The following is a 22,160-nucleotide window of genomic DNA, read 5'->3' on the forward strand; positions in this document are numbered from 1 at the left end:
GTAAAGAAATGCTGGCATCGGATTACCTGGGCACTCCTTGTAACTACACCCTTACAAGCAATGTACGTACGTCTTTGGCATTGGCGCAGACAGGCAGAGAATTAGTGTTTGCAGTAGTCTCCTGGAATCTCCACTTCGCTCGCATCATGGCTGGCTCAGATAGGGTTCCCTGTCTAGGAAGGGAAATTTCTCAGCTGCTCAACAGGGTATGAATGTGGGAAAAGGCAACAAGCGTGAGCAAAATGTCACTAAAGCTCATCTTCTTCCTCTGCGCTCTGATTGCACCAAACCTCACAGGTAAATAGCTAAAATATCTTCAGTTGACGTAAGTCAGAAGGCAAAGAGGTTGTAAGAAAATAGAAGTCTTTTAACATTTTGTTAAATATGCCTTTACAAAACTTAAGCCAAATAGTATGAGGTCAAGTGATCTTGAATTTTAATTCTTTGTCTAAAATAAATACTGGAATAAGCAAATGCAAAAGGCAATCCATAAATTCTATGTTCTGCAAGTCAGTTCTGATATCTAAAGGAGAGTTTCAGTTTGAAGGAAATTAACTTACTAATACTGTATTTGTCGCTGTTCTTTTGCTGTTCTGTGAGAAGCTGAACCTTCAAGTCCTCTTTTAATGCTGATCCCTTTGAGCACAGGTCTGCCCTGCCTGTGGAGTGGATGCAGAGTGAGAGAGGAAGGGTATAAAGTATTAATTAATAGCTCAAAAATGTTCACTGAGGGTCTCCTTTACCCTGGAAGGAGGCTGTGCAATTTGTAATCTGCTTCTCCAAGTAAATGATAGGCTCCAAACACATCTCCTAGAAGGAGTTTGGCCTCAGGTCTCCTGACTACACTTCAGTGTTTTTGCAATGGTCAGTCCTCTAGAAAGCAAACATGACTTGTCTTTCTCAATGTGCCATCTTAGCTCCTGAAATCAGGTTGTGTCTTGCTCCATTTTGTCCTCTGCCTCAGAAAAAAATAATTTTACAGCTTCCTTGGCCAGCCAAACATTTTGGATCACTATTTAGTTTTTAGTTGCTAGGTATGGAAACCACTGACTCAGCATCAAGTTGCATATGCTCTGAAAGTTTATTCTGTGGAAAAGGGAAGACTATGACAAATGACTTTTAAAAGATGGCAAAGCTGGGCAACTATTCTTTAAGGAAATTTGGGTTTATTTTTACTGTATTTTTGTTTAAGACCTGGCTAGTTTTGTGATATTTTCGCACAGGAGCCATGTTGCCTCTCTGTGTGGTGACAGCCAGCCTTCTCAGCTGCATTCTCATCCAATTTTGTTTCACTGTGACAGGCAGTAGGAGAGAAAGGTGGGATAACTTACACTGCATCCCACATTCTCTTGGCCTTGACCTCAAATATGAAAATTTGTGTCCTAATCTCCTTTTTGACAAAGGATATTTTTTGATTGAATGTTTATGTCTAAATCTGCCCCTGTACTTGCGCAGAGCAGACACCAGGTTAGAAAACAGTGTTGTTCCCATCTAGCCCAGGACTCCAGGCTCTGCATCCTAGGTGCTGAGGAGAAAAACAGGCAAGGGGGTAAGTACTAGGGACTCGCATTTTGCAGTCAGTTTGTGCAATCAGCAAATGAGGGAGAAGATGTTTCCAGAGCCTTCAGGTTAGGGTTATAGCCAAAGAGATTGTTTAACATAATTCATTATTGTTGTCTAAAATGCTATGTTTCTAGGAGTTAAAGACATATGACTTTCATTTTCACCATTTAGCTTACAAAGAAATTCCTTTTGCTTTTTGGGGTGTTACAGATATTACTCTATATTCTTGTCACCTATATTTAGAGATCAGAATTCCCTTGTCAGATTCCCCTTCACTGAAATTTCCTCAAACACAGAGAGGCAGACCATGCTCGAATATACAGAAGCTGGTGACATTGTTGTCCTTCAGATTAGGAAAAGGAGATTAAATGGTACAATGCCTGGAAGGTAAAAGACAATGCTCATTTATAGAGCAGTAAGGAGGTTTTCTCGGGCCTGTACACAAAATTTTAAGGGGCATGACAGAAAGCACTTCTGAACACCATGCAACACTGATTCTGGAGTTACTGTTGTTTGTTGAGCCCCTGAAAGGAGAGGCTATTATGAATAAAGAGGTAATTTTGTTAATATTTTTGCAGTGTTCACTTACACTTAACACTAAGTAGTGGTGATAGTAGTGATGAAGTAACAGCAAGTAATGATGAAAGTAGTAGTGACAAAATATGGTCTATAATCACAGAGAAAGAAGGGTATCAAAATCTGTCCCAGAGCAATGGAATTTTATGAAGGTTTATTTAAGGCATATTAAACTGAAAAGTAAGACTGGAGTTGCTGATGAAAATTATTATTTTTTAAAAAAAATTGTAGATTCCTTAAGTTTAACACAAAGAGGAGAAAAATGTTAAACAAGAGAAGTCATCACCATCCTAATGGAAATCCATTCTTTGTATAACAAATGAAATAGAATAGACTGCTGATAGGGTAGGAGGCAACAATACTATTTACAGAGAAAATCTGGGCATGTCTTTTCTTTGGCATGACTGGAGATGTTAGGGTAAGAGGCAGTACCCTGGCCTGAAAGACTGTAGTTTGGCTTTTCCTGTGAGGCAATATTTACATATTGCTTGTGAACCCAAAATCAAATGGAAGTGGTACACAGCCCCAGGCTAACAGCCTCCTGGGTCCTGCCTGATTTCTCTGTCAAGTTGTCTCCTGCACTTTGTATGGTGGTTGTTTCTTTTCCCTTCAAAATGCATAGCCCAGAGTTAATGGAGTATTTTAGTACTGAAACAACATAATTGACTGCTTATGCTTGGTGCTCTCCCTGTTTGTATAACCTAGAATTGTCTCTTCTCCCAGTGTTAAATATGTATTTGCTTACAATTATTTTGTGGGCTGTTGCAACAGATGGATTGGAGAAATGGTACATATAACTTATTTAGGTATGACACAGGATATGTTATGTCTAGATCAATAGTATTTTGGAAGAGCATAAACCTCTCTTCCAAACCACAGCTTTCAGCACGGCTCTGGGTCCCAGGCAGAAAGCAGGGAAGTGCATAATTGCTTTTGTTGCTCAGGGACCCTATTTAATTTGTGTATTGGATGAAAAAATCTCAAGTTTTAGCTTTACACCCTTTTGATTCAGTCCTGAGGGCTGTCCATTGTATTTGCAGTAGGACATGGTTATGCAGTTACAAACATCTCTGTACATACAATGCAGTTACATTCTAAAGCTGAATCGTAAGTTTCACTTTAGTTGTTATTCAAATAAGTTCACTTATTTGTTATTTAATTATTTAACCTTACAAGCACAAAATCTTATAATTTATACATGTAACAGCTATGCGCATACACACACAGAGATATATGTATACTTATGCCCACACAGATATCTGCTTCTATATTCTTTGATTATGAAAGATAAAGAATAGCTTTCTCTAGGGATGCAGTTCCCGTCATCTGAAGGCAGATGTCCTAGCTAGTGCACCAGTCATGTGAACTCTATGTCCATAACACTATACCTCGCCACCATCGTCTTACCTGCAGTACTGGAGACTTAGTTTTTCTGACACTAAAATGCAAACACTCCGTGGCAATGAATGGAGTGCTATGCCAACTGAATGGCTGCTGTGTGATATGGCTTTGCCACAGAAGGTATGTGGCCCTGTAAAAATCAGCAAATATGTTCTGCAGAAAACACACAAGTATTGGGTTTTTATATGTCTTCTATTGGAGAATTCTTACGCGTAGTAGAATTTGTGCCCATCCCAAATCTATTAATACCAAAAAGAAATTTAAATCAATGAGCACCTTTTTTTTTATAGACATACTTGCACTGTCATTAGGCCCAAGTTTTTCCTAATGAAAGAAAGAAAGAAACCTTAGTGTCTGTATATGAACTTTTGTAGTTCAGCTGAAGCGAGGTGACAGGTCTCACTGTGCCAATAGAAGAGTCACTGGTTTCGCCAGCAAACCAGGAAAACAGTGTACTAAGCTAAGAAAGAAGGAAATGAAGCTTGGTCTCAGCCAGATACAAAATAATCTTTGGGCCATTAAAAGGTAGAGAGTCCAATTCATTACTATCTTCTTCTTTTAAAATTGGTTTCTAGACAATTCAATAAGCTAGGGTTCAGTAGTGTTGAATACAAAAAGAAATATCCAAAAAGTCCTAAAGTCAAGGACTTAAAAAATTAGGGAACACTCTAGCGCAGTTCACCCCCGTTCAGAACTAGAACATCATTGCGTGCATGAGTCATGGAAAAACTAGTGTCTGATACGTAATTAAAACACGTAGGTATGCCAAATCCCAAAATTAACATGGGAACCCAGAGTACAAGGAAAAGTAGTAGCAAACATCTAAATGTTGAGAAGCATGGGGAATACAAGAGACTAAATGAGGGGTTGAGCTGCAGAGTGAAGGTCAGTAAAGATTTTTTTTTTAAAGACAAAGAGTTCCTTGACAATAGTATGGACCCCCAAATGGACAGAAGCAATAGAACTGCTGATATGGCAGACAGTGACTCTTCTGCTATCTAAACAGCAAGGAAGAAAGCTTCTCAACCCATAGATATCTGACTTTCAGTTTAAAGAATGGCTGAGCATTCTGTCAAGAGATCCATATAACTTACACCAAAGAATCATAAAAGAGTTGGCATCAAGTCTCTCCACATCATTAGTGATTTTATAAAGACACAAATAGAGGGAATATTCTAAGAGCAGAAAGAAGACCAGCGTTGTTCCAATGCTTTAAAAGAATAATCATTACAAAAACATTGCTCATGGACTTGTCAACCTGGTTTTGATCCTGGGTAGAACAACTGACATTAGCTGGTTAACTTTGTAAACACAGCTTAAAAGAAGACACCCTCTTTTAATGACAGTTAAAGACTAATGGAAGATAGACCTTGTTGAGTTAAATAGGTGTAATTAAAAAAATAATAGGGAAATAATCTTTAGGTAACATAGATATTTTGTGATAGAACAGTTATCTTGTTTCCAGGAGAATGTTGAAATGACCACTGCTACACCGGGTAGGTTGAAACTACTCCACCCATCCCTCCCTTCCAGTGGTTCCTTGGGAACCATTCCCTGCTGAGCAGAAAGAACATAATTTTCTTGGGACTGGAAAGTAGCAGAACAAAGTCTGTTCCCATAGCGTAGTGCAGGATGTGCCCATGGGGAATCCATCCTTCTGTGCTCTGGTCAAACACTGCTAAGGATTTTATATTAAGATGCCATAGGATAAAATTAACTACACTGTAGGTACCATCCCATACTTACACTTTGACAATCTCAGAGTAATGCAATAATTTCATTTATAGTCCATGGAATAATTTTATTCTATTAAGAGGTATTTTGATTACAACCTACAAGCACTTACATTGTTGGAATCCTGCAACATGAAAAAAGCTGTAGCAGAGCTAGGGTCTTCCAGTGTCCAGCCTAGTCAAGCCTGGAAAGAAATAGTACATTTCTAGCCATAACACCCATTGGAAAAATCTATAGAGTACAATAGGGTGTCTGTTACTTGACTTCATTAATTTGAATTGGATGGCTTTATAAAGGTGTGATCTTTTCTCACTGTTTTACTGATACAATTAAAAACTCTGAAATAATGAAAAGGCATGTTTTGCATTTCTGTAAGCAGTGCCAGCCTAACTGCTCCTCCATTTGGTCATTGATTGTCTTTTCTTCTTCTCTGTAAAATACTTTCAAACACTAAAGTGACGTTAATGAAATGAAGTGGGTATTTCTGATGCAAAACACAATTCTTCTAAGCTTTATTTCTGGTACATTCATATACCTTTTGTCTGTCTTTCTTTTTTTTTTTCTTTTGCTGGGAATTTTAGGTGAAAATGCTTTGTTGTCAGCACCTCAGAATATCTCTATTCTTTCTACCAACATGAAACACTTCTTAAGTTGGAGTCCTGTGATCGTTCAGGGAGAAACTGTGAGATACTCTGTGGAGTTTCAGGGGTAACTTCTGGTTTTTTTCTTCTTCTTTGCTCTTTGAACACTGTTTACTTAGACTTAAAATCCTGCACTGTTTGGATGTCTGGAACAAGATTCAGTTCACAGACATAAGAGAAGTTTGATACTCGTTGTTGATCACAAGTGGGGGAAAAATTTCTTTTGCTCCAATTCTGGGACTGTTTACAGGTTAACAGATACCTGAGTAATCTAAGGTGTGCATTAAGCCCACATATGAAAACTGCCTCTGTCCAAAGAATTCAAAAGTTAGGAAGATTAGCAAACAGTTCATTTAGAAGAGGAAAGAGAAAACATTTGAGATTTATACAGTGTCAATCTTTTAAATATTTAACATATTACAGGAGGTTTCTAATACAGCTTGAGCTATGACTTGTTTTACAGTATGGCTTTGGAATTCTGGTTCACCAGGGATGATCAAGTCAAGTGAGTAGGCAGGATTTGATGTGTCAACACTATGTTGGCTAGCCCTACCTCCTGCAATATTATACTGCATTTGGCAGAACAACAAGCTGACTCTGGGAGATTTTCTCTAGATAAGATCTAAATCACACCCATACTAGTTTCATACACTCCTGGTATTCCAGCGCCAGTGTATCCCAGTACTGGTTTTATGTGGAAAGAACTAGCAAGCAGCCTTAGCCCATGTTACAGATATACCTCCTATCACACTGTTGCCTGTCTGCTTTCTTTTCTTCTCTTAAGGGAGTATGAACGAGAGTACGCCAATGAGAGCTGGATCCCCATCTGTGAATGTTCACTCATCACAGCCACAGTGTGTAACATCACAGAGGATATCTCAGCCACTGTAGCCTATAACCTGCGTGTAAGGGCAGATGTTGGTGCTAGAAGATCAGAGTGGGGCACCCTGAAAGGTTTCTTCAATCGCATCACAAGTGAGTCCTGCTATTTGGTTTAAGCTACATTGGTTGTGTTAATTTCTCAGAGTTCAGTGTTGAGGGACTGCTCATGTGCATGTTTATGTACTGTGCATATCACACAAAGCCCAGAAACGCATAGCTCCTCTCATGCTGTGTTGTGTTGGGACGTTTCGCTTTTAGCCATGCTGTGTTCTTTGACACGAGTTCCTCCTGAGGCAGGGCCGAATTTACCAGGGCTTGAATTTCAAGGGCTTCAAAGATAGGTAAGAAGTCTCCAGGCATTTCTTTTGGCAAGTTGGTCACTCTTGCCCCTGATTTCGAAGAGTTTAGATCAGTCAGGGTTGCTGTCAATGCTCCATCTAAATCCATGTCATCTAGTCACTTCTGAGGGTCCAGAACCTCATCCTGTGGAAGCACTTACCCTAGAAAACAGCCATGTCACCCTCTATCTGCCTCATGTTATCCTGGAAATCCTGCTCCCATCCAGACAGGATTCCCTCCTCCCATGTTGTCAGATATATGATGTAACCTCAGAGGAGAAAAGAAAAATGGAAGCTGTAGCATTGCTGCAGTCCTATCAACGCAGGGTAGTTTCTCTGTATCCTTCCAGCTCCTGCAAAGCTTGTGGCCCAGCTCAACCTAAGCATCATGTTGCAGCCTAAAATTAGCATACTATTTCCAGTGTTCCTCTGGAATCATTACCTCTGTTCTCTGCCATGTAGTCAACTGCTTCCAGCAATAAAAACTGTGGTGGACAACCTCTGTTGAGGACACTTTTAGAGTGCAACTCTCAGTCTGGGGTGGGCAACAGTCATCAGTTTTAGCCAGGGAAGAAATTGCCGGTCCGAGGCCAGAGCTGACCCTATCTTAAAACTTTATCAGTCATTGGATGTTACCTACTACTTCATGAGTGAGCAGTCCTCACTTAATCAATGCAATACCATCAGAAGAGCCACATAAATTTGTGAGTGTATTCGTTGGTGTGGAAGTGTTGTCTAGACAGTGCTTTAGATTAAAAATCCTTTGTTTTTCAGCAGCTATGGTGGCAGAGTTGAGCCACAGACCACACTGTCAGGCAGAGATAGGGGAAGGATATTCCTTATCTTCACCCTCTTCATGAAGAAAAGCAGCAGCTTTCTCATGGTACAGTGAAGTATTTGACAGCTTGGTACTGTGTCTTAGAGACCTCAGTACAAGTCTCTGGCTAAGCTGTGAAAGTTCAGAGGATCGCAACAGGCTGCAATGGGAATATGCATATATGGACAAATGTTTAAAGGAGAAAGAGAAGTCACTGTAGGCTCTTGTACTTACATATTTTTACTGCTCATTTTCCTTGTCTCTGCTTTTGCATCTCCTAGGAATCCTGGCATTGAGTCTGAGAGGAACTAAGGAATTCAGAGCACAGCCCACAGGTTCTCTATGTCGTTTGTAGGTAGTCAAGGCATCAGCACAGTGCACAGTACTTCTAGATTAAAAAAGCTCCAGTGTCAAAGCCTTAGGTGTAGATACACATAAAGTATGATTGATAACACATGGAAAACTCTTTGAAAAGATCTTCTTAAAACTAATGATTGAGCCAGTCTTACTTCTTCATTTATCAAAATTCAGATAGTTGGTATCCAGTGTACCAGCACAGAGATAAATATAAATGCTCCTATTTGCTTAGTGGTTGCATATTGCAATGTCCATTCATTAATACAATAGCCCAATATTTGTCTTTAATCTCCAAAAGATTTCTTTTTTTTTATTTTGAGACATCATGTTAAGCAGATTCTCAGCTTTTAATATAGAAGTGTAAAGCAGTTTTCCAGGCCTCCCATTTGCATATTTAAATTTCATGTTTTCATGTTGGTCGGTATTCATGGCAATTCACTGGATGCAAGACCAAATTCTATTAGAACACCTCTTCTGTATGTTCTTCTGCATTGCTCTCCTTCCTTTCCTGAAAGCAAGGAAGTTGAAATCCTTTTCAGCTACAACAGAGTGGTAAAGAATAGCATAGATAAGTAGTGTAAATATGATCTCTGTGCCGCCTTGATTCCCAATTCACAAATATACAGTGTGTAGTTTCATCCATGCTTGATTGATTCTGATTGTTTCCCTAATATTCCTCAGACTGAGCCAAGCTTTGAATATCAAAGTAAGCATGAAGCAAATCGCCTACAGGTTTACTTGCATAGATTTACAAAAACTTAAGTCACAGCAGGTCATCAGCCCAAGTGTATCTAAAACCATGTAGATACTAAAAGAAAATCAGGATTCATGTGAATTGCCAGAGTTATCCTGAGGCTTATATTGCTTTCTCCTTCACCTTTGAATAACTGCCAAAATTCCCACAAAGAAGCAGTGGTTTCACAGCTCTTGTGCTGTATGTTAGTGCTAAGCTAATGCCCAAAAGCAGAAGAACTGGCCTGATCTGGTGTCTCAACTTCTGGTCGCCCAGCTGGTTCTGCTGCTGTTGATCACATGGGACCCTTAGGCCAGACACTTCATCCACTGGACATAATTCAAAACCTTTCATGTTCTGTGCAACTCAGCGATTGCCAAACTCCTGTCTGCAGTGCCAGTTGTGGTCCTCCTCCTGCTAAAAGGCTGCTACAATATCTAGACATACTGGGAGGGAGGGCAGAGAGAAGTTTCTGCCCCAGTGAATCAAGCAGCTATTATTCCAGGTTAATGTTACTGTGCTCATGATGGCAGCTTCTCCTCCTCTTCTAGCTGGGAAAGGGAATACCATTATTATGGGTTGCCTCTGATGTGATAATGGTGCTCTCTCTGTGTTGGCAGCTTCCCTGACCCCACCTCTGATGAAGGTCATAGCAGATGGGTATCATTTACTAGTGGAGCTGGAAGACATGGGGCCTGCCTTTCAGTTCTGTGTTCTGTATTGGAAGAAGGGCCAGGAGAGTAGGGTGAGTTTTACCCTTGGATTTTCGTCAATGACAGAGAGCCTGCATACTTAGAGTGAAAGCATACAGACATTGCCCAGGGCCTGTTTGCCAGTCCAAGCTCCTGCTGTGAGGCTGAAGGAGCTGCCTGGAGTCAATGATGTGCCACATTCCTCTGCATATACCAGTGGGTTGCTCTTACCCCCATGGAGAAGCTTGTCTGTTCTTTCCACATTTCCTTCTCTGGGAAGAAGAATTAAAGTAATCCCCTCAGGGACCTCAACTATTGGAAGAAACCAGAAGTCAGGAACTGAAGGTGTTACGCCGACCTTCTCTGAACATCATTTGGTTTACTCAGACCAAGATTAACATGCCACACTGAGGGGCTGACAAAGTTCTCAGGAGTTTTCTGTAAAACAGCTTGCCTGTGACAGTGAGCTGTAACTTGCTTAACTTAGCATTGCTTACACCTGGGTAGTACTGAAGCAGTAACAATTTGTGTTCTATTCAGTTCCTTCTGTTTTCAGTAGACATCAATTTTGCTTTTTTCTCCTGGTAACTTGGTGCTTCCATAGCACCTAAGAACATGAAAGTGTGAATGCAGCCTTCTAAAGTCAGACCACAGGACCATCAAACCCAGTGTCTTCTCTCTGCCAGTGGGCAATGGAGATGACCAAGGAAGATAAGGAGAAGGCCTGTGTTGTAATTACACTTAGATTGTTTTCTGAGATTTCAGAGACACAGCTGCAGGGAATTCCTGAGCCAGAACAGGTATCATTAATAGTCCTTGATAAATTTTTGTTCCAGCCGTGTATATTTTAGCATGTACAGCTTCCAGTAGTCAGGAGTTCAGCGGCTTATCTGCTGTGGGGTCTATATCTTGGTTCAGGAGAGAGAACAGTTATTCCCTATTCACTTTCCCTATCACTCTAACGGTTTTATATTGTGTGTCTCTTTCCAGGGCAGGGACTCCCAGCCTATGTAGTTGTTCCCAATGGAAGCCCTTCCAGCTCTTTTTGTCTTTACCAAGGTAGGCAGGGAGTAAGCCTTCACAGTTCAAGGTGCAGAAGCACTATGAGTTAGTACCGTAGAACAAAATGTGTCTTCACGCTCTTTTCCCAGCAATTGTTAACATGTGTGACTACCACAGAGCTGACTATTCCATGAAACCTGAAACGCAAGTTGCTGCTTCTGACAGGGGGTGCTTGACCTAAAGTCAAGTCACTGACTGAGTAAAAATGAAGGGGAAAAATTCTCATGAACATCATCACACATTTATTGGTGTTGAATCTAATTTGTCCTTTTATTACAAGGCCCTCCTGCAATTCTTCACAGTTGACTGTCATCTTTAGGATTCTGAAGTGGTTTTTTAGTATTGTTAACAAGTATCAGTTTTCATATTTCTTCCAGATCATCTGTAGTAATACAGTGGTGAGCACAGCTCTGCATGGGTCTCCATCAAGACTTCCTTCCACTCTGAGTGAGGATTAGCAATTTAATCATTCAGAAGTCTTTCTTCTCTCAGGAAGCAGCAGGAGCAGGGATGCTCATGATGAGCAAGCAAGCCAGGAGCCAAGAGTGATCCCAGTGCAAGCAGTGCCCTCCCCAGTGAGGCACAGACCCACAGGGTCTGATCACAGTGGGCAGAACCATGTACTGGTAACAGAGTCCATCAGCAGCCCCAGAGAAGCAAACAATGAACCAGGCCCAGAGTCTGTACAGGGAGCCCAGCCAGGAGCAAAATGGAGATAGACCCAGAGACAGGGCTGGAGGACAAAGCTGCAATGTACTTAACAAGGGTCCATCCAGGAGACAACCTATATATAACGTAGGTCCAGTGTCCATCCTGGAGACAGGGCTGGAGACAGGCACACCTCCAGCATAGCTCAGACAGGAACTGAACATCCTGGGTTGAGCTTAAATGGGGCTCCTGGGCCATGGACGGGAGCAGGAAGATGGGGGCGGACAGGCAGGGCTAGTCAGGGCCATGGCACCCTAGGTAGTGCACTATGAGCTCCAATGCCCTTTATCCCATGGCTGTTAGCTTAATAAGCTTTTGAAATAGATCTCTTTGTCTACCTTTGGAAATCCAAGTAAATAAGATCAGCTTTATCTACGAGCTTTCTGACACCTCAGAAAGAATAATATAGGTTTGTGTCTGATTTCCTTTTACGAATGAAATGTTAACTCCTCTTCAGTATATGATATTAATCACCTAAACATTAATTCCAAATTTCAGAATAGTTTCTACCAACTAGGCTGTCACATGCATCAGGTTTGCTGGTCAGTATATGTCCAGTTCTCTGCTGGGGCTCTTTTAAATTTTTTTAAATAATTGTCACATTTGATATATCTGGTTTGAGGTTTTTGCAAGCGATTACACACCCCAGGTAGTCATTGATGTGATTTTGGCCTTGAAATCTTTTCAGACTAATGGTCCTCGAGATCATGTTTCTGTGGAGAAGGATATTTTGATGGAGAGAAGGACTTGCCCTGCCAGGAGAGACTTACTGGCTTGGAGGTGTCCATATGTATGTGATGCTGGGTGCTGATCAGGCCTGCTGTCAGCACAGGCTTTGCATCTGCAACACAGCAAGAATTAGGAGCAACCAGTTAATTGTTACCTGTCCTGTCATGACTGGGGAGACTGAGAATACTGACTTCATGTTGCTAGCAGTTAATGGAGCCCTACTTATTTTAAGAAAATAATGTGCTGGTGTTCATATGCTGTTTAAGGGTTGCTGGTATTACAGTTGCGCACACCAAATTCACTTGCTCCACACTAGCCCAGCCTGTCCCCTCTTGGGGCTCCAGAGTTATGGCGCAGCTCTCACACCCCTATCACAGCATGGTTCTGGCACTCCTGTCATATCATGCTAGCACAGGCATAATTTTGGCATCCCAGCGAAAACTCACAAGTCAAGACCTTACTCAGTCATCAAGCCCTTACACCAGGAGACTAGGTCAAGGTCCAGTGTTGTGGCCCAGGATCATCTTTGACTCACAGCTCTTTCTTTCCACCCCCTCCTACTCTTCCAGAAATGTGTAGTCTCATTCTGCACTCCACTGTGCTTTCTTGTCTGCTGCTTTTCTCCCTCCTCTTATTCACACAATCCTCTCTGGCATCTCCTGTTCCTGTTATTTTCCTTCTTTTTCTCCCAGTGAAGTCTGGGCTAGCATCATGTTAAGACTCCTGTTCTCATTTATGTCCTTGCCCTACGTTCTGATGCTCTATCTCCTTGGCCTTTGGCAGATGCAACAGAAGGTGGTGAAAGAAGTTGGCTCTGTGGTTCACCTGGACACCATGGAGGCAGGACCTGATTATTGTGTAAAAGCTCAGACATACGTTGAGGCGATCAACAGAAGCAGCAGCTTCAGCCAGACACAGTGTGTGAGGGTACAAGGTAAAAGCCAGCCTTCTTCCTACTCCTCTCATGTAGTCATGACAAAGAAGGGTAACCCACAGGTCTTCTTTTTGTTCCCACCAAATATCTCCTGTCTTGTTTGCAAATGTGCTGCCCTTTTGTTCCTTGGGGGAGGTAAAAAAGGGAAGTCTCAGGAGTGCAGCTGCCTATGCTGGCACTGGTATGCTTCCCTGGAGTGTGCCAACAAAGGATCTCACCAAGGTGGGTGGGAAGAGCAGCTGCCAAGGGTGCACACTGACTGCATTGAGTGGTTTGTCCTCACAGTATCTCTGAGAAGTTTTGCTGCTTCTGTTGTTTCTAGGTGGCAGATCCATGTGGCTGGTTACTGCCCTCATCTCCTCTGCTGGCTTTGTTGTGGCTGCTTTGACCCTGCCTTTCCTTACCTGGAAAACAAGTAAAATCTTTCAGTATTCCTGCTGCCCTGTTGCTGTCCTGCCAGAAACACTGGTAACTTTTTTACTGTGCTTTATTGGGTTTTAGGGTGCTGCGTATTCACAGGAGTGTGGGACAGGCAGAAAAGCAGATGTATAGGAAGCCTTGCTTGTTTCAGTGTGATGACTGAGCCACTGGGGTCAAGCAGCCCACATGAGTTGGCTGTATGGCTGTCACTGCCTGCAGCCTAGAGCCCTGAACGGGGGAAGATGCTCCTGGTGCTGACCTTGCAGCTCCTGGACTGACCCTGCCTGAGCAGCTGCTCCCTGAACAAAAGAGCTGTGTCATTGGCAATGACGTCCATGTCTCCTGGTACCAGCACTGAGCTTCTCAACTGCTTGCTGAGGAGAAACCAGTCATCAAAAGCAGCCTCTCTTCTCACTCACTGAAGAGTATGTTTAAGGCAGTAGCTTAAATATGCTGTCCTGTTCAAATGAGAACGCAGGCAGGAGCTTTTGTAGCTGTGGGCTCCTGAGCACTGGGTCTTTGGGCAGTTCTTGCATGAAGAATGAGAGGATCGGTTTGAGGGGAAAAGTAGAAGACAGACAGACTAGCTCATCAGCCTGAGGGTGTTTGAGTGAATGCATTTGTTCTACAGAAAGTGTCAGAGTCCCCCACCCAGCTGATTCTGTGTGGCAGTGAAGAAGCTGAGCAATGTGACCTGAGGGTGCATGTGATGCCCTCAGAAGAAGTTCTCCGACTGTGGATTCAAGAAACACTTTAGAGCACCCCAGAAAAAAAAACAGCCTGTGGAAACAGATCTTCTAAGCAGAGCTGGCAGACTGTGCCCCAGCCACTTTCCTCAGTGTGCCAATAAGTAACATTGTTGTCTTTGTGTCTAAAAGCTGCTGCAAACCAAAGGTGGTGTGTATGATGAGCAGGTGGCCTGCTCTGGTCCTCTTAGTAGCATCTTCGTCCATCTACATAAAAAGCAAGTAAAGGTCACGGGTGATAGCTGCCAGTTTCTATACTTTCCATTCATAGCCATACCCATATCCAGACATGAGTTAACTCATGTTCCCTTTACCTCTGTCAGCCACATTGACAGTCCCAAGGCAGAGCCCACCCTTCAGCCACTGGTATTTCACCAGAGCAATAAATGCAAAGCCCAGTCCCATTGTTCCAAACCATTTCAGCCTCAGTATTTTTGCCTCAGCGCTTTTAAAACAAATTAAGCAGCCAGTAAGAGCTTCTTACATGGCTAAACCAGATGGAATGAGCAGGAAAAAATTGCTTTTAGGGCTGCAGGCCTTGACCTGTGTTTAACATTCATTGAAAAGGATGTTGACGGTGACTGGACACAACATAATAATTTGCTGCATGTGACAGATAGCAACGTATGGTGCCAACAAAACTTAGAGACAGCACCGTGAGGGATGGCTTGGTTTCACCAGTGCTTAGGGGGAGTGATAAAAGAAACAGACAGACTCTAAAGATGCTTGGAGGAAGCTTCCAGAACCTTTGGATTCTTGTAGAGTTTTGCAAGACCAGCAGCATCGCTAACACTATATAGGTCCAAGCTCACCTAGGCAGGGTATCAAAACCACAGAAGCTGGGTATGCATGAAGGAAAACTAGGACTTTTAGGAAAAACATAATTAGGGTGAACTGTCTAAAAGATAGGGGTTTGGAGTGGAGAAAGGTAAGGAAAGGACAGAGAAAGGTAGGATCAAGAGATGGGAAAGGAAATGGGAAAAGTGACAAAAAGATGTGGAAATCATGTGGTCAGGATTGTCCAGGGTGCCTGTTGGGTATCCCTGTGGTTTGGCACCACACCTGAAGTGGGATGCTGACCATGTCGCACAAGGCAAACTTGATTCTGTGGTCAGGAGGGCCAGGATGAGGGGCAACTGGAGAGCTTATCTTGGCTAGTGGAGGAATATCAGGATGGATGGATCAAGCATCATAGCATTACCATGTTAGTGGCCATTCCAGGCCTGATGACATCGTTATCTTCCAGATATCTTGTCCTCTTAGGGAAGGAAATTGTAAAAGACAAAGAGAAATTCCTTCTAAACACAAATAAAATATAGCTGTTGCATATATTGCAATTATGGCTGTCACTTCTAAGAAAAGTAATTTATTTCCTCTGAAGCAGAGACTTGTGTTAGCAGGGCATGAAAAGACTGTGAGCTGAAAAGCTTTTTTTAAAGCTATCAGTGGATCTAATGAAATGCAAGGCATCTCTTAAACAATATGCCTTTTTAAATTTAATTCTTGCAATCTTGTGTCAGGCCATCAGGTGGCAACAAAGCACCGTGAAAAAAGTAGAAGTGACTCAGGACTATTCCCACTTCTGCGTTCTGTGAAGGCAGTTCATGCCCTCGTTCCTGGCTAACAGCTCAATTTCGTGTTGCAGCCCAGTTGCTTGTTTATTCCTGTCTCACTAGCTTCTGTCTGGACAATATTAGGGTATGGTACTTTGGTGTTAAATAGTAAGATTGGTACTGCTCAATGTAGCAAATTACAACGTCAGAAAATCTGTGCAAGTCTGAACACTGAGGACTCAGGGAAATGCCTAGTTACAAACACACATATGATGCTCTGCACAGACAAGGAGATTTGGGAGCAAAGAGGAGAAGGGCATGTGCATGGGCTGATATGACAAGTGCTGAGAGGCCCAGCAGGCCTCGTGCCCTCCCTGAACAGAACTGGGGTGGCAGTGGGAGGCAACCAATGACTGGCTGATTTTGGCAGCAGGCAGTGAAGAGCAATGATTTTGTTGAGGACAGTCAGCATGGAAGTACACTCCCTTGCAGAGTTATAGGCTCTTCATCAAACATCCCCTTAAATGGCTTTGCCCAGTGCTTAGATTTTCAAGGTGTAGGTCCCTGTTACAGAGGCCTTGGAAGTAAAGCTGGTTTAGAGAGCTCCTGTGCCTTGCATTTAGCCTTATTTTATTCCTCGGTGATTTGGATAAGTTCAGCGTCTTGGTTTCTAGTGTGCCCCATAGGGGTGTCCCCATACAGGAGGACATTCTGCTGCTTGTTCATTCCATGGCTGTAGGTATGAAAAGCCTTAGCAATTCCTCCTATCTCTTCCTCCCTAACATTGCTGCATTATGGCAGTACCAGCTTTTGTTTAGGGAGACAGAGAAAAGCAGGGGAAGAAAAGGCATTTGAATGTGAAGGGCTTTTAAAAATTATTTTAATGCATGTTTTCCAGCTGCATATTAAGCATAGAGCATATGTTTGTTTCTCACTTGCAATAACAGATTTTATGCCCTTCCTCATTGCCAATAAAGCAGTTAAACAGTTGTACAAAACTGCACAGATAATGTTAAACAAAAGAAACACCTGAAAAAAATTCTTACAATAGGGATGGAAGGGAATTGTTTAAGTGCCGCTGCCATCTTATCAAGGCCGTATTCAAGTTGCATCAGGATGTTCCAGTTTGTGTCTGTGGAGACTTGAAGACAAATTTGAGATGCTGATTGAAAGTCCTGGAACGCTTCTCACTTTGAAGTATGTGCTGCATTTTGTTAAGCCTGAAAATGATGTTATAGAACAAGAGCAAGACTTTTGCAGTCCACATACATAGTAGCACCGTGGCATTGGCATAGGCAGCTGCCATCAGTCATTCCCTTTAGTTCATTTCCATGCATTGCAAGAGTTAATCATGCTTTAGCAGTCATGGCAATGGCTGTCTTTGATAACTGATTTTGCTCCCACAACCATGATACAACATCTCAAAGGAGCACCAGACAAATAACTACAGTGAAGAACAATGTGTACTGATGAACTTTGCGCTGTTTCTTTCCATCGATGAGGTAGTAAGTGGCTCCATTTCCTCCAAAATACACTTCTTTTTTACTTTCCTCAAAAACTGTTGCATGAAAATGAAGCACAAACCTGCATCAGCATTTTAGTGAGTTTTGTTTCTATGCTGCATGTAACCAACTTTTTCCTGAAGACTTTGTAAGAACAGAAGAACAGAAAAAATGCTGATAAGACTGGTTTTCAAAGAAAAAATTATTCAGTCTAGTAAATGCAGACCAACATAAAGACTGTTGATTACATGAACATTTAAAAAGAGTTACATGATATTACTGGGTTGACAGGAAAGTAGGGAATTCAATTATCTGTTCCATGACACTAACTGGCTGGAATATAGTCTAATTTTTCCTGTGAAGTATATTTCCTTAGAAGTATATTGCTCTTTGCAATTTTTAAGGGCTGATATTAATACACAGTCCAACATTTCACTGTCCAATCAAACTGAGATCTTTAACTTGATAAATTACCTTTTTAAGTATTTTCTGCATTATTACAGTATGTTTTTTTTTAAATGTTACCTTTTTTCTTACAAAGGCAAAAAGTAACCAAAATCACTACTTTGACTACAAATTGATTCAATTGCTTGTGAAGGTGATACTGTATCCTGCAAATGAAATGCTACAAAGATAATAAACATCTAAACCACTGCAGATAAAGATGTTTATTGTTTAAAGAGTTTATGTACAGGTGATTCTGTTGATATTAAAGTGTAAAACTGCAGAAACAGAAAATTACTCAGTTCAGGTCTCTTGCGGTCTTATCAATAAATGTAACTATAAAAAAATACAGAAATTATTACATCAAGGGATAAAAGGAATTAAAAGATAGCAAGGTTAAGTGAAATTGCCCAAATAAATACTGCACACAGAGCCCTGATTTGGTTTTATTCAGCATATGGGCTATAATTTTACTATTACTACAGAAATGGCTACTTCTGAGGAGTTTAATGTCTGTAATTTGCTCAGGATCAAACTCAGACCTTTGTTAACGGCCAAGGACATGCTCTCATGGTGCAGGCCAGCAGGCAGTGATCCTACCCTGAAGACATCCTGTTCACCCCTACAGCCTTCAGTCCCAGAGCAAGGTTTGCCAGGAGCTTGCACTTGCAGTACAGACCTTCAGTGCTGGAATAAAACAGAGAAATGAGGAAACTGCCGCCCTGAACTTTCCTGATGCAGCTGTGTTTAACGATGTTAACAGTTAACTTTGCCGATACCAGGGTCTGCTGTGCCACCCCAGAGCCTGTCATCCCTCAGCACAGACCCAGGAGGAGAGTGGTGGCTCTGCAAGGGGAGGTGAGCTGGCTGTGGGCAGCAAGGTGGGAAGGGTTGCCATCTCCCAACAAGGCACAGCTGCCCCAGTCCCCACACAAGAAGGTCGGGGGCAATGACCAGGGTCAGGCTCAATCACTGGACAAGTCTGCAGTGATGAGGTTGGTAGGTCAGGACTGGAGCACCAAACATGGCCAGGCACAGACAGAGCTACAGCATGGTTCTGGCAATGATCAAGAGCCAGGGCTTGAGCTCAAAAGCAGTTCCTGACAGAGGGGAGGTCTCAGGAATGATTTTCACACTCTGCTCGCACAGCAGTCTGATCCCAGGTGACATGGGTGCACCACATCAGAGCTGGCCTTGGACACAGGCCCTCCAGCCACTGATGCCAGGAGGTTTATCAACCTCCTCTACAGGCACGCTGAAGGATCAGTGTCTTCATTTTCCTTTGGGACATGAACAGCATTTGATTTTTTTTTATTATTATTATTTTTACATTATCCTTTATCTTTTTATCAGACACCTGAATCAAAAGCATGAGGCCTATTTAAAGACACAACAGAGGCTTAAAGTAAATGCATTCCACCTGTCAAAAAAGACTTTAGGAAGAGCAGAGAAATGTTAGCATGGTGAAATAACAAGGTGAAGGATGATAGCAAAAACAATAAGGCATCCTTCAAAAACCTGAAGTCATGTCCAAATGAGAAAAAAAGGAGGGATCACAATTTCTGTCTGATTAAATGTAAACATAAAATAAATCAGGACAAAAATAATTTGAGATACAACTTCCTACAAATATCTACACTAATAATAGATCCTAGAAATGAGACGTTTGCCAGGGAGTCAACAGGGCCAATAGATGATCAAGTATCAAAGGAGCTCTCAGAGAAGTTAGAGCAATGGCAGAAAAAGAAACTAAATTTGTAACAACGTTGCTTACTGTGAACGAGTTTTTGAAGGTTCCCATGCTGAATCTTCATGCCTGAAAACATAGCATTGTTTTTCACAAGTGGATGTGCTTGGAAAGTTTGCTCATTAGGGGCAAAATGGATAAATATCCAATATTCAGACCTGAGTTCCTGTGTGTGAGATTTGAATACTAGCTGTCGTGCATAGCTCTTCATATGATCCCAGAGTAATTCAGGCTAGAAGAGACCTCAGGAGGTCTCTAGTCCAACCTCCTCCTCATGGCAGGGTCAGCTCTCATGTCAGACCAGGTTGCTCAGGGCTTTATCCAGTCTGGCCTCGGAAATCTCCAAAACTGGAAACTGCACAACCCCTCTCAGCAACCTGTTCACCTTCTTGTCTTTTCTCATGGTGAAAAAATGCCGCCTCAAGTCTGGAGAGAAGCACACTTGCATTATACTGGGCATAACACTGAACTTGTCAAGACCACCAGTAGTTTTGATCTAGATTTGAAGTTAGCTTGGAGTGGGGGGGGTTGGATCAAAAGACAGCTAGACAGCCCTTCCAACCACAAATATTCTACAATTCATGTTTGACAACTCTTTTAACTGAGTGCTCTATATGTCTATCAAATTATGCAGTCCAGTTTGTCTTATGGGTGTTATATCAACATATGCAAAATAATAGACTTCTGTGAAACCTGAATGGTTTGGAGACTACCAGTACGGCATATGGTGAAGAAAACGGGGATCTCTTTAAAGATGTATATAACCTTAGAGGCCAAGAAGAGAGCTCAGCTGTTGAGACCTTGCAGGAAACTGAGAATAGAAAGGAACCTCTCCCCATTTGAAACTTGGTCAAGGAAGGGGTTGAAAAGAGTAAATATTCACGGTCAGCTCTGAGCCTGGAAATACAACCACAGGTTCCCAAGCTGAGCAGGCAGTCCTTACTCTACTGCTGAACTTTTTCCCTCCTGTGACTTCATTCCCATTTAAGTTCCCAGAAGATTTATTGCATTTTTCCTTTGAACAATTGCTCTTTCATTTTGCCCCCCTGCTAAGGCCAGAGAGTTCACATAGTCCTGTGAAAGTAGTCTCCGATACAAACCAGCTGCAGCTCTATACTTTTTAACATATTGTAGTCTTCAAACTTACCACTCACTTTTTAGATCTATAAACCCTATCTATTCACTGCTGTGCTTTTGTTCTGTTAAGTAGTGTCCTGCTCATCCTCCGGGTTGCTCATATATCTCATCCCTCCTGCCGCTATCCAGACAGGTTGATGGCTAACATTTTCCCTCTTTTTGCCAAGTACCAGCCTTCACACCCTCTTCTGCCATCTGGTACAACTTCATTGTTAATTTTGACATTGTTCCTATCACTCTGCTGAGTCTGGTGCTACCTTAAATGTCCTGCAGTTTAGCGGATGTCTCTCACCATGACTGTGCGTCATTATGGGATATTCTTACACAAGCCTTCTCAGCTTCTCTTATTGTCTGTACATTTGCCTGGCATTTTCTTAGTCATTTCTATGTAATCATTCATTTTTCTCCCAATGCACTGTGAAATATTGTCCCCTGCTAGGCAATAGCTTTCTGTGCACCAGCCTGTCTTCCGCCTGTTGAACTTTTCTCTTTCATTTGGAACAGTTATGCAATTACCTAGCCTTGCATGAACAAATATCTTTTTCTCTTTGTTGAAAGCAACTTTTGTTGCTTTGTCTTCTACTGTCTTCCCAGAGGGAAAGACTTGGGCTCAAATTGACACTTGGCACCAAAATGTTTAAAATCTGCTTGCTGTATATATAAATTTGCTGTGTTCTGTCCCAGTGTAGACTGAATGCAGTATTTGGTAAAATTCAGCTTCAGCTTCTAGAGCCATCCTGACTGTCCTGCCTTCCTGTGGTTGCCAAACTTTGCACTCACCTTCAGGACCACTACCCTGCTTCCATTTGTCTCCAAGCCAGCAACACTACTAGGAGTCATGAACACAGCCTAGGGGCTCTTGATCCGTTGGCTTGGAGTATGCCTTCAGTGACAGAATGTATGTTAATTCTCTGCAAGTCATACTGGCACGGTCAAAAAGCCATCCTTGTACATAAGTAGCCTCTCCTGTTCTGCTCTTGTAAAGTCAATGTCCCCAAATGCATTTTGTACAGGGTACAATTTCTGCAGAGAAAATATAGAACACCAGGGTACAGAACTTGCTCAAACAAATCTTCCTGACCACCCCTTTTTGAACTCAGATCTCTTTGCCAAATCATACCACTTACAATGCCTGGGCATATGGATGAATTCTAATTATGGGAATAAAATATATGGACATACAAATTAGCAACATTATTCTTCAGATAAATTGCACCAAATGTTCAGAGCTCAATCCTTTGCCAGGCAGAAACTGAAAACTACAGTCATTGAAAGATTCTAGCTTCTGTCCCTAAAAATATATTGATAATAGAAGGGAAAAATGTCGTAACAAAACAAAAACAAACAAACAAAGATCCTCAACCAACCAAACAAACCAAAAAAACCCAACAACCAAAAACAAAGGGCAAGGGAATACCTGAGAGGTGTTAAAATGCTCTTTCAG

At 42.0% G+C, this 22,160-nt stretch overlaps 2 protein-coding genes across 2 annotated transcripts in view; one reads left to right on the plus strand and one right to left on the minus strand.

The window, feature by feature from the left end:
• The window catches only part of RBFOX1 (RNA binding fox-1 homolog 1), a 1,436,581-nt gene that overhangs the window by 1,399,178 nt on the left and 15,243 nt on the right, over window positions 1–22,160 (minus strand). The window lies entirely within an intron of this gene.
• IL20RB (interleukin 20 receptor subunit beta) lies at window positions 88–18,143 on the plus strand. The gene is made up of 7 exons (XM_075105348.1): window positions 88–297; window positions 5,856–5,982; window positions 6,700–6,890; window positions 9,663–9,787; window positions 13,017–13,167; window positions 13,490–13,635; window positions 14,219–18,143. The coding sequence occupies exons 1-7, from the start codon at window positions 213–215 to the stop codon at window positions 14,342–14,344; spliced, it is 951 nt and encodes a 316-aa protein (XP_074961449.1). The 5' UTR covers window positions 88–212; the 3' UTR covers window positions 14,345–18,143.

The sequence above is a fragment of the Phalacrocorax aristotelis genome, chromosome 10 (genome assembly GCF_949628215.1).
Source record: "Phalacrocorax aristotelis chromosome 10, bGulAri2.1, whole genome shotgun sequence".
NCBI lineage: Eukaryota > Metazoa > Chordata > Aves > Suliformes > Phalacrocoracidae > Phalacrocorax > Phalacrocorax aristotelis.